Source organism: Anolis carolinensis, chromosome 2 (genome assembly GCF_035594765.1).
Source record: "Anolis carolinensis isolate JA03-04 chromosome 2, rAnoCar3.1.pri, whole genome shotgun sequence".
In the NCBI taxonomy this organism is placed as follows: domain Eukaryota; kingdom Metazoa; phylum Chordata; class Lepidosauria; order Squamata; family Dactyloidae; genus Anolis; species Anolis carolinensis.
Genome location: NC_085842.1, coordinates 27,177,273 through 27,190,464, shown reverse-complemented (window position 1 = coordinate 27,190,464; position 13,192 = coordinate 27,177,273). Strand labels below are relative to the sequence as shown.

Here is a 13,192-nt window from a genome sequence, read left to right as displayed (position 1 = left end):
CAGTGGTTCTCAACCTGTGGGTCCCCAGGTGTTTTGGCCTTTAACTCCTAGAAATCCCAGCCAGTTTCCCAGCTGTTAGGATTTCTGGGTGTTGAAGGTCAAAACATCTGGAGACCCACAGGTTGAGAACCACTCAAGGTTCCCCCTGTAGTTTGGTCACAATTGTAGATGTAATAAGGACACAGGCTGACAGAAGTATCTTTTTCTTATTGGTTTTATTATCATCATTAATAAAACAGAGGAGGCTGTAACACCAGAGCTTTAGACAAAACTACCTGGATTTTCAAAAAGTGGTTCATTTGTGAATGGCAGCGAGTAAGAAGACAAGCCAAATCACTAATCGCAAGCCTGCAAATCTATAAGAAGCATTGATGACTCATAGCCATGCCAGACACGGGGCGTAAACTCTGCATAGAAACCTACTAGTGCTAGCCCAAAATAGCCATGGAAAACTGGAGATTTGTTCAATTTGATTAAAATTGTTGCCACACTTCATTTATATGGCACAGTTATTCCACTTTAAACTGCCCTGGAATTGTGGGATGTGTAATTTAAATGAGTCCCAAGGGTTCTCTGGCTAAAAATTCCAGCTGTCCCATCCCTAAACTGCAAGTCCTGTGATTCCATAGGATGTTGCCCTGGCAGTTAGAGTGGAATAATAGTACAGTGTGATAAGGACCTAAGTGAATTATGGAAGAAGTGGCAGTGTTTCCCTGTATAGAGCCCTGTAAGACCAAATGAGGTTGATTTCACAGGGTTTTGGGGAAGGGAGAAGAAGGAACAGTTGTGATAGCAATATTGTTGATATGGCTTGGAGCAGCAACCAGCTGGGCAGGTGAGTTAGTAAATTGAAAAGGGAGTCCATGACCCAATCATACTCAGCCAAGAGTGATAGCCGATGTCAGAGTTTCTCAAACTGTGCTCCTCCAGATGTTTTGGACTTCAGCTCCCATAATTCATAACAGCTAGTAAGATGACTAGGATTGCTGGGAGCTGAAATCCAAAATAACTGGAGGAGCACAGTTTGAGAAACACTGACCCATGTTGATGGTCATGACACATCTATACCTTGCCCAGTTTGGGTCAAAAGGATAAGAGGGAAAAGGCATCAATGCCAGCGTTAATGGGCTACCCACCAGCCCAATGCCATGCCGAGGCCAGCTAAGAGTGGGAAGCTAGGATTGCTGACCACTCCCCCGTTGCATAAGTCACTGTCACAGCAGGTGCGGTTGTAGGACATGTCAAAAACGTTGTCCCTCCGCTCAGTCGTGTTGCAAAGCTCTGCGCTTTTGGTGCAGCCATATTTTGTGAAGAGACGTATGTGGCCTAGGGTGAGAAAGCAAAAAAGGAAAGAGGAAAAATAGAAACATGAGACATCAATGCCTGATCCATAATACCTATTCCCCCCTTCAAAATGTATGTGACAAGTGGCCTGTTTTTGACAACCCATATGTTTGGAGCCTGTTTCACTCATCTCTGCAGGATGAAGAGCAGTTAGAGATGGGCAACTTGCGGGAGAGCATGTGTTCTAATGGCACAAGGCACAATATTTATTCATTTATTTCCTGCCTTTATCTCAAAATTGGGCCTCAAGGCAGGTAACAATGAATACAAAACAACACTAATTAAAATCAATACAAATACACTGAAATATAATGTTTTTTTTAAAAAAAAACTATGATATTAAAACCATTAAATATTAAAATGTTTTAAAATTAATACCCACTTTAAAATCCCAATCTCACTGCCTTTATTAATCTCATTGCCATTTTTAATCAGTTTTAAAGATTTTAAATGTTTGTTTTAATACCATGATTTCCATTTGTATATTTTTAGGTTTTAAAATTGCATTGCATTGGTTCTGTTGTAGAAAGAAAAAGTGGGATATAAATGAATATAATAATGATGACGATGATGATGATAATAATACTAATCCCCCCATCGGGTGCTGCCTTGTCGTTGGCGGGGGGCTTAACTGCTTCTATGATGTTGAGAGCTGTGCTGGCAGTAGTGTAAACTACCAGCAGGTTCAACCAAGCCAGAGTGGTCTCAACTGAGAAGTAAAACTAAGTGCACCCAACCCGTTTAAATATGGTGAAAGAAACTCTAAAGAAGTCTATACTGGCTCGGTAGTCGCCCAGGATAATAAGGACCACGGCGAGTGCTATTCCTGGGCACCCGTCAACAAATGGGCTACAGGAACCAGGACCCACTGCTGAGCAACCAGGGCATGGGCCTGTAGGGCAACTGGAAGCAAAACAACTAGAGAAGTGTCAGAAATTCTCAATGCCACAGAACAAAACTGTCATGAACTGCTATTACAGATCAGAACCACAAAAATAAATACTCTGGGACTTCCGAATTCAGACAGACAGAGTGTTGGAGCACAATACTCCTGACCTCACGATCGTGTTAAAAAACAAAGTATGATTGTCGATGTTGCAATCCCAGGTGACAGCAGGATTGAAGAGAAACAACTAGAAAAGCTGGCACGATATGAGGATTTAAAGATCAAATTGCAAAGACTGTGGCACGAGCCAGTCAAGGTGGTCCCAGTGGTGATCAGCACACTGGGTGCAGTGCCTAAAGACATGAGGGCAATGGCATAAGCTGACTTGAGATCCAGAAGAATTTGTGCATACATTCCCATAGTTAGCAAATAATGAAGATGCCTTCAGATTCATTCTAGAAAACAGTTGTTGTCACACTCTCTGCAGTACTAGAAAAAAGGAACACAGTACAACCGCCTTGAGTCCCCTTCGGGGTTGAGAAAAGTGGGATGGAAGTGTCGTAAATAAATAAATACATACATAAATACAACTGCCATATGTATGGGGGATACATTCTTGAACTTCCCATGAAAATAGGAAATCATTGGTAATATCAAACCTTAGTGGAATGAATGATTTTTGGCAAATGTTATCATAGAATCACCATGGAGGACCAAGAAAAGAGGTATTTATTTATTTATTTATTACATCATTTCTACCCCGCCCTTCTCACCCATCAGGGGACTCAGGGCGGCTTACAATATACATCAAAAACACAGTTTACCTCAGATTAAAAGTCAGGTATCCTGTCTAGAAATTTGCTAGGTCCTGAAACTTGACATTATGGTAATTTCCAGTAGAGGCATACCATAAGATCGCCAGGACAACACAAAAAATTTCTAGGGAGGACATATTTTGTCGGATGCAGGTAGGTGAAACTGTGAGTATTGGTCTTGCTGGTAAAGCAGTCATACTGTAGAAGGAAAATTTCATTTGAGGAGCAGAAAACTTCTTTGGGAACCAATGCACCCAGGACTCATATGTGTTCTCATTCTTTGGATCATACACAACCCAATAAAAATATATTGTTTTCTTAAAGTCTTGGTTTTTAGGCCTGTTCCTGGTGTTATTTGGGGCACCAATTCAGAAAGATTCATTGGATAGACCACATCAGTTCTATTTTCTTAGATATGGTTATCATGATTTTCAATGGATGAACATGAACTGGTAGATGACACATGTTCTGTAGCTCAAAAAGTTAAAGTGGAAAACTGGTGCCATTTTTGGAATCAAAAGGTCAAATATACCCAGAAACAGGCCTAACATTTGAGGCACCAAGGTGTGTTTTGGCCAGTAGTTTTGATTGCCCCCTCTTTTGAAATGCCTGTATTCCCAAATGCTCTGCTGAAGTTTAAATGGCTGGAATGCTAGAAATTTGGTGACCTAAGGAAATGTTTGTAAGGAGGTGGCCAAATCCCCATGAGAGCAATGGCATAATTTTGTCCCACAGCCCACAATGGGGAAAAGGAGCTTGGCCGAGCGCTGGATGCATGCATATCCTTTCCCTTCTGCGGTATCACCCACAATGGCACAACCAAGAAGTTCCCAGTACAGCAGAATCTTATCTTACCTGAGTAAACTTTGGTTGTCTCACAGAACTGGCCATGTTCAGCTCTACAAGGGTCATCAGAATTGTAGCAGACACCTCCAAATTTGAATTTGCATACTTTGCAAACCAGACCTTGTGCTGGAAAAGAAAATCAGAAAAATAAAATATTTATTAAGATGGAAAACCCCAAAACAAGTATGGTAATTCATGTTATTTGAAGGACATGAGAGTTTCTCAGACCCATCTGCATTGCCATATAATCCAGTTTCTAAATCCATATTATCTGCTTGTATGATAGTTTAGACAAATATCATCCAGTTCAAAGCAGATCCAGCCTTAAAGACCACTCTGCTCTGCCATCTTGTGGCCAAATGAAGTCTCCCTTTTAATGGTTACAAGTGGAATTTGTTAGGATTGTTCCTTAGTGCTCCTGGTTTTGAAGATGAGCTTATAATTTGCCAAATAGTCACTGTTGAATGTTTTTATGTTGAATGTTTTATATTGTGGAATGATTTTTAAATTGTAAGTCACTCTGAGCACTCTGGTGGAGAGCGACTAATTAAGAAATAAAGTGAAGAAGTGAAGAAGAAGTTATAAGAAGCAGAAGAGACGCTGGGGTGATTTCATGCCTGATGGTGAAGAGGACATGAATTTAAATTTTTGGCTCATGAGTGATGCTGAAATCTGCATTGTTGTATCTTCTGTTAATATTTTTTTATTTATCTTGTCAGAAGCGAACTGAGGGCACAGTTGTATTTTAAAACACAAAGTTAAAAGCTTGGCATTATACTAAGTGTCCTTTGACCAGTAGCTGGACACTTGGAGTGCCTCTGGTGTTGCTGCATTAAGGTCCTCCATTGTGCATGTGGCAGGGCTCAGGCTGCATTGTAATAAGTGGTCTGTGGTTTGCTCTTCGCCACATTCGCATGTCGTGGACTCCACTTTGTGGCCCCATTTCTTAAGGTTGACTCTGCACCTCATGGTACTAGAGCGCAGTCTGTTCAGCGCCTTCCAAGTCGCCCAGTCTTCTGTGTGCCCAGAAGGGAGTCTCTCATTCGGTATCAGCCATGGGTTGAGGTTCCAGGTTTTAGCCTGCCACTTTTGGACTCTCGCTTGCTGAGGTGTTCCTGCGAGTATCTCTGTAGATCTTAGAAAACTCTTTCTTGATTTAAGGCGTTGGCATGCTGGCTGATATCTGAACAGGGGATGGGCTGGAGATGTCACTGCCTTGGTCCTTTGATTGCTGGCTGCTACCTCCCAGGGAATGTCAGGTGGTGCAATGCCAGCTAAACAGTATAATTTCTCCAGTGGTGTGGGGTGTAGACATTCTGTGATATTGCGGCATGTGTCATTAAGAGCAACATCCACTGTTTTAATGTGGTGAGTTGTATTCCACACTAGGCATGCATATTCAGCAGCAGAGTAGCAAATCACAAGGACAGATGCCTCCACTGTATCTGGTTGTGATCCCCAGGTTGTGCCAGTCAGCTTTCGTATGATGTTATTCCTAGCACCCACTTTTTGCTTGATATTCAAGCAGTGGTTCTTGTAAGTCAGAGCATGGTCCAGGGAAACTCACAAGTATTTTGGTGTTAATATTAAAATGTTTTTAATGTGAAGATAAACACATACTAATATAAACATTAAAATCACATAATCCAGAAATCATGGTCCAAGGCCGTTCCAATGTCAAATATCAATTTCACATAATCCCAAATCATTTCTTGTTTTGCTTACTAGGCTTGGTCCCATAACCAAGTTTTTACTTTTTTCTGAAGGTCAGGAGGGAGAGCGCTGATCTAATTTCATTGGGGAGGGAGTTCCATAGTCGAGGAGCCACCACCGAGAAGGCCCTGTCTCTTATCCCCACCAGTCACACCTGCAAGGGAGATGGGACCGAGAGCAGGGCCTCTCTGGATGATCTTAACCTCCGAGATGGTTCATAGAGGGAGATACGTTCAGACAAGTAAGCTTTGTTTATGTTTGTTATGCATTTTTACCCTGGCAGGCAGATTTTGTATGCAGTTTTCCTATGAACAAGTGTGACCAGGCATGCTTTTGAAATGCATGCAGTTTTCACTCTTTAAAACGTATGCATGGTTTGGAGCATATTTTATTTCAGCATGAGACTCGGAAATTTGGAAACATAAGGTGTTTTTTGCACCCTTAGGAAGTGAAAATACTGATTTTTTAAAAGAGTTTTGCAATAATAAAATTCCTTTCCTGGGAAATGGCAGTGAGCTGGAATTATTCTCAAAACGCCTCCAGGAGAGGTGTTTTGACAAGTTGGGAATAACTTGCCACAGCACTTGACAGCATGCATTCCTTGTCAAGGTAGGATTAGCAGGAAAACAAAAACAAAGCAAGGGGGACTCATTTTATGCATGAAATCCAGGATATGGATGGAGGAGCAATATCATATTTTGGTTAAGTGGACTAAGGTTATTAATTAGAAAAAGGACACAAAAGGTTTTGCCCTCTTCTCCCTCACTTCCCCCGTGAATTAACTTACTGTAAGATACTTGGGTACCAAAATCTTATGCTGGATCTACACTGCTATACAATCCAAGCCAGAAACTGGATTGTATGGCAGTATAGGTGGCACCTAAATTTACAGAAATTGAAGTGTGCTGCTGGCAAAGGAGAAATGCAAAAACAAGAGAGAAAGTGGGATTTTCAAAAGCAGTTGAAAACATGGCACAGCAGGAGAAACAATCATGAGTGTGCCAACCAAATTGGGATCTACAGTGCAGAATTAATGCAGTTTGGCAACAGTTTAACTCCCATGTCTCAATATTATGGAATCATGGACATTGTAGTTTTATAAAATCTTTAGCATTCTCGACCAGAGTGCTGGTACTTTACCAAACTACAAGTCCCAGAATTCCATAGCACTGAGCCATGGCAGTTAAAGTGATGTCAAACTGCATTAATTCTATAGTGCAGGTGGACTATGACCGTGGGGATCAGGGTTCCAATCTCCAGAAAATCCATTGAGTGACCATGGGCAAGTCACATTTTCTCAGCCCCAGATAAATGCAATTGCAAACTTTTTCTGAAAGATTGGTTTTACATTGCTTTGAAAGCAACTTGAAGGCCCAGAACACCAACTGTTTTTGTTTCAAGTGTTTAATCTGGTTCCTGATCTTTTCTCATGACTCATTCTCTCTTCTCTGCAGTAAACCTTCTTGATGGGCACTAAGCAGTCATGAGAGAACACTTATGATGTAAGTCTTAATTAAGACATCAATACCTGTCAGGACCCAGGCTGCAGAGCACCAATAACCATGCACAGAGACCAGAATCTATCTAATATCTTTATTAAAGAAATATATAAAGTCAATAAAAACAAGTGAAGAATATAGTTCAGAAGCAGACCTTTCAGATGAGGTCAAATATAGTCCAGAAATATATTGTCCAATATAAGATATTAAAGTCCAAAGTTATAATCCACTTGACCGAAACACACACCTTGCCAAGCAATGGTGTGGGGAATGACAGGGTCTTTAAGGTCCAAGGTAGCTTGACAACAAGGCTGGAAAATAGGCTTGAATCTTGGATAGATCAAACTTGAAACGAGGCAAACATGAAACACGAACTGAGTCCATAGAAGTCCGTGAAACAAGGCAAGGCTGGAAACTTGATCCGTGAAACAAGGCTAGGTTGGAAACTCGATCCGGGAAACAAGGAACTGGGGTACGAAGTCCACACACGATCTCTCTCCTCAAGCTGAACAATTGACTCCGCAAGGTTCCCCTTGCGGCAAAATCCCTATATAGGGTCTTGTTTTCCCGCCAACAGAACACTTTCCCTGGAGAACAAGAAATGAAACCCAACTCTGTCCAGATGCATGACTCCTTAGAATTTCCCAAGGGAAGCAGACCTAATCAGCTAATTGTCTGGCAGCGATTCTGAGGCTCCGGCGATTAGCCTCCCTGGCTCCTCTATCTCTATTATAATTGTCCTTTCGGGAAAACGGGGGAGAATTCTGCCCAAGGCTTGTTTGGTGAACTTCCTGAGGACAAACATCCTCCAGGTGGCGAGGCTCCGATTCAAGCTGAACCGGTGGAAATCCCAAATTTTCCTCCTCATCTGCCACAATAGCACTAGGAACGGGACTACAAGGCCCATGAGACATCACAATACCTTTGCTCCACCCTTCCATATATTCAACTCTCTGCTTTCCTATATAGTTATAACATGTCTTGTAAAGTGCATTTGGGAGCATCTACACTGTAGAATTAATGCAGTTTGACACCACTTGAACATCATAGAATCATAGAATCATAGAATAGTAGAGTTGGAAGGGACCATGGGCCATCCAGTCCAACCCCCTGCTAAGAAGCAGGAAATCGCATTCAAAGCATCCCCGACAGATGGCCATCCAGCCTCTGCTTAAAAGCCTCCAAAGAAGGAGCCTCCACCACGGCCCCGGGGAGAGAGTTCCACTGTCGAACAGCTCTCACAGTGAGGAAGTTCTGCTGACTCAATGCTATGAAAACCTGCGAGTTGTAGTTTGATGAGGCAATAGTATGCTTTGGCCAAGAATTAACCCATGGGAGTTCAAGTGCTATCAAACTGTGTTTATTTATTTATTTATATTTACCTATTTAATTGATATATTGCTCTTCTCCCCAGGGGGATCCAGGGAGAATTGTGTTAATTCTGCAATGTAAAATGCACCTGGAGGCCCCTTCTACACTGCCATATAATTCAGATTATCAAAGCCGATAATCCACATTATCTGCTTTGAACTGGATTAGATGATTCTACACTGCCATATAATCCAACACAGAGCAGATAATCTGCATTTTGTATGGCAGTGTAGGTGGTGCCTTAGTTTGGAGTCTTCAAACTAGGTCCAAAATCATACTCTTCCAAATTGTTCCGATGTATTTTTCCCCATCCTAGCAGACTTCTTTCCTTAATGGAACTTGGCAAACATGCAACTAGAGAAAGATAAGAAATGATAACTTGATCACAACTGAAACAAGAAAATAAAAAAAACTAAATATGTAAAACCCCAACTCTTACATTCAGGTCTGGGTGTGGTGTGCTACTGAGTATGAAATGTTGGTTGGAAAGGAGTGAATCAGCATCTCCAAAGCCTCAAAAGACCCTTTTACACTGTCATATAATCCAGATTATCAAAGCAGATAATCTACATTATATGCTTTGAACTTGATTATATGAGTCTATACTGCCATATAATCCAGTTCAAAGCAGATAATCTGGAAAGTGTAAAAGGGGACACAGTATGCTTAATATGTAGAGCTATGAACAGCCTGGACAAATGCTTCATATCTGAGAGATTTCCAAAACTGCAGCAATGATATCTGTCATTCTTTGTCTCTTGTCGTAACCCTATCTCAGCATTCCTTGCCAAGATCAATTCAAATGAGAACTGAGAAAATGTGGCTAAAAAGTCATTCAGTTCATTTCTATAGTTAAGTCAGGGAGTGAAAGCAGATTTTCTGGAATTTTAGGGTGCATCTACATCAAGCTTAGGCAAACCTGGGCCCTCCAGGTGTTTTGGACTTTAACTCCCACAATTCCTAACAGCCTACCGGCTGTTAGGAATTGTGGGAGTTGAAGTCCAAAACACCTAGAGGGCCCAAGTTTGCCCATGCCTGATCTACACAATAGATGGAATGCAGCTTGAAACTACATTAATTGCCAGACTTCAATGATATGGGAATTGGAGTTTTCAGAGTCTGTAACTTTCTCTGCCAAAGAGTTCTGGTGCCTCACCAAGTGACAAATACCAGGATTCCATAGCAGATAAGTGAAAATGGCATTAAACTGCATTCATTCTACATTGTAAAGGTACCCATAGATAGCCATTCAAGTATCTTGAGGATTTAAACTAGAGGTCATTAGTAAATAATTAGAAATAATTAACCCAGCTACACACCACTGGCCTAACTTTCTTCATTTCACTTTCTTCATTTGCTCAAGATGTAATGCTATATGATTAATTCTCTAAATGTCCTATGGCAATAACTGCTCCACAAAACTGCTAACAAGTGAGTTGTCATTTAAAAATGATTAATGTAAGATTAATTTTCCACTTGTGTGGTCGTAATTTTAAGAATATATTGTGTCTGAAGTCTGGGACAGGTGTGCATGCAGGTTTTCCTTTCTTGGTGTACTATTTTCTGCAACATGCGATTTCATGGAACAAATCCATCTCATTGAACCACATGAGATGAAATGAAAAGCCAAAGGCTTGGTGAATGCATCTGTAGCCTAGCTATATTTGAGAAGCTCAGTGATGATGACGATGATGATAATTTTATTCTTATACCCCACCACCATCTCCCCGAAGGGGCCTGGGGTGGCTTACATAGAGCACAAAATGTCCACAGACACAAATGCAAACCGATCCATCAAAGCAAAAACACAATTAAAATAAAAGCATAGTTAAATATAGCAGTCCAGATAAAAGCACAATTTACTAAAACATAAGTGTATAAAACAGCAGCGTTAAAACTCAATTAAAACAATACTCAACAAAACCAATTGTTAGTAGTACTTTGGGTGTAACCAGGTTATAAAAGGGCTGGGCATGAGGTAGTACAAGCAGCGTATCATAGGGCTGGGTATTGGATGAAGTGCAGAAAACAAAACATGATTATGGAACCTACGGACTGGGCACGCTGAAACATTCAATATATAATCATGTAAAAATCCAGAAAGTTAGGTCAAATTTGATCCAAAACCTGGGTTGATTTATTAACTAGTCAAGGCAAGTACTGTACCTTAATTCTTATTTTAAAAGGAACCCATTTCTAAGGAGAATGATAAAAGATGAGAATTTAGTTCATCCTGGGGGAACCTAAAGGAAACACTATATTTTCTACTGTTTCCCCCTTGGCACTGTTTCTGGGTTGTTTTTTTAATACACATAGGCAGAAAAATAGTGGTAACAAGAGGCAGTTAACCTCCTGGAGCAGAGCTGGCACTTATTCAATAATTTTGGCCCCAGAGCTTCTCTTCAACTGATACATGAGGTCAGCTTGTACACAAATATACACAGTACTTGCTTTTGTTGCTACTAAAGGTCTACAATAGGCTTTTTCTAAGTAACAGGGAGAATCAGAATCTTTTCTGTTACAGCTACCACAAGTTAATTGGGTGTGTTATCAATGTCTGCATAAAACAAGGCACTAAGTTTGTAAGCTTTGAGCTTTGCATTTGGCTTAGCTTAATGGCTCATTGGGAGTGGTTATGCAGCGTCCTGAGCAAGAAGCCGTTTGGAGTGCCAAGGAAGGCAAGATAAGAACATTCTACAAAAACAAAGTTGCAGTTTGTTTGCATGCTGCCATTTGAAGATGAAGACTCACCAGAGATATTGTTGGTTATTGTTGAGAACAACTCTTCTGTTTTGTTTTGTGTTTTTGTGCAGTGAATAGAACTAAATTTTCTTTTCTACTTTAAAGCAACAGACTCATGTGTATTTTTTGAGTTCCTTTATGACACTAAGAGTTAAAAGGGGCTGAGATATTATGTGGGCTGCTATCATTATCCTGACAGTATTGTCCAATGCCACACCCTACTATTAAGGAGGGTAGTGGAATTACCCCAAGGAAGAGATGTCATTAAATCAGTAGTACCTTAATTTATTGTTATTTTAATTATTATTGTTATAATATTTTTTTACTTCAATATATCAGAAAGAAAAACTGTCTTAGGGATCTTCCTTTGGCCAAAATAACAACTAGACCAATTTGCAGCACCGTGCAGTGTCACTTGATAGATGTGTGGATTATTTGCTTCTCATCCACAGACAGAAATATATCTTAGAGGAGCCAAGTTTGCTAGGATCCCAGAAAAATTCAAGTGAGACCTGCCTGTGATCTAAACTTACCAGATAAATTCCTAAGAAGAAGAAGAAACAACAAATGTGGTTGTCTAATTCAAAAACATTCAACTTTAACCCAGGTTAAAGCTCATCCCTTCTTCCCATCTCAGTCTTTTGGATCTGGCCTATCAAACAACATGTACACATAGAGATACCCAATATCTAGGACAAATTTTTAGCGTTCCCCAGCCAGTATTTGCCAGGCAGTTTTCTCCAAACTTATCCTAAAATACTGATAAACTAAGGATAAGAAAACATCCCAATCTACCCTTCTTATTGCATTTAAATGTCAACATTAGGCTGATCGTTTTTAAGAAAACCTCCCCGTCCTTTCAGAAATATATCATTAAAATTTTTCAAATATACCCTTACTTTTTAGAATATGACACTTACCAACTGTTGATAAGACCAGAACGGAAAAGCCTAGAAGAAGACACTTGTTCATCTTGAAAATCTTTGGAAGAAAGCAGAACTATAGTCTGAAAGGAATGTGCCTGTGGAAAATGGCAAGGAGGCTATGAAGACTCGATGCCCAGCTCAGCAGCTCTTGAACAGGACTCTTTCTAAGCAGCCGTGAGCAGGGGAAGTTTTAGAGGGATTCACTTTTACTCATAAAGGCAATTGGGAAAGAGCCAACTGGGAACACACAGATGAGAACAGAGACACACCCAAATTTTGAAAGATGAAGAAGGAACATCTATAAGATTGCATGTAAATAAAAGTGCAGGAGAATTCCAAGACTGAGTGGGGAAAATCCACTCCCATCCACACTCTCAATCTGCAATATCTACTATCCAAGCCCTGGCATGTTTGTGAGTGACTTGGAGGAAAGGATTCATAGACATGAGTCAATATGGCGCTCTCTGTGTTTTTATAGTGTGGAAAACTAGGTGCTATAAAGTATGTCTATGGCCACCACACCTGACAAACACCAGATGATCTGCTTGCTGTTCTCGATTGTTTTACTGATATTGATGTTTTTATTGGTATAATTGTTTTATTGCTGTGTTATTGATATTTGATTGTTTTATCGGGCTAGGCCCCATGTAAGCCGCCCCGAGTCCCTTCGGGGAGATGGGGCGGGGTATAAAAATAACAATAACTTTATTATTATTATTATTATTATTATTATTATTATTATTATTATTATTCTCAGCACAGAAGTATACATTGTACACAGTGATGTCATTACCCTTGATGTCACCCAGTGTGACAGCTCATGGTGTCATCTCTCTGGCCTTCTCTAATACCAGACCATTCCACAATATTGCAGCTAAAATACCCAGAATCTGAAGGTATCCATACCCCCTGCCCTTTCTGCAACCCAAGATTGTGCATGTGTCTGTGCATAGATAAAGACACACTTGCAAACACACACAGTGCCCAATTCCTTGCTCCTGATGATGCCAATGAACTATAGTAGCAGTGAAGTGAGACAGGTCAGTGAAA

At 40.5% G+C, this 13,192-nt stretch overlaps 1 protein-coding gene across 1 annotated transcript; it reads right to left on the bottom strand.

Annotated features, from left to right (window-relative positions):
• Positions 1–198: 198 nt before the first annotated feature.
• LOC100554070 (lymphocyte antigen 6 complex locus protein G6c) lies at positions 199–12,359 on the bottom strand. The gene is made up of 3 exons (XM_008121721.3): positions 12,137–12,359; positions 3,901–4,017; positions 199–1,326 (listed from the first exon to the last, which is right to left on the bottom strand). Exons 1-3 carry the CDS (start codon positions 12,186–12,188, stop codon positions 1,121–1,123), a joined length of 375 nt encoding a protein of 124 aa, XP_008119928.1. The 5' UTR covers positions 12,189–12,359; the 3' UTR covers positions 199–1,120.
• Between the last annotated feature and the right edge of the window lie 833 nt (positions 12,360–13,192).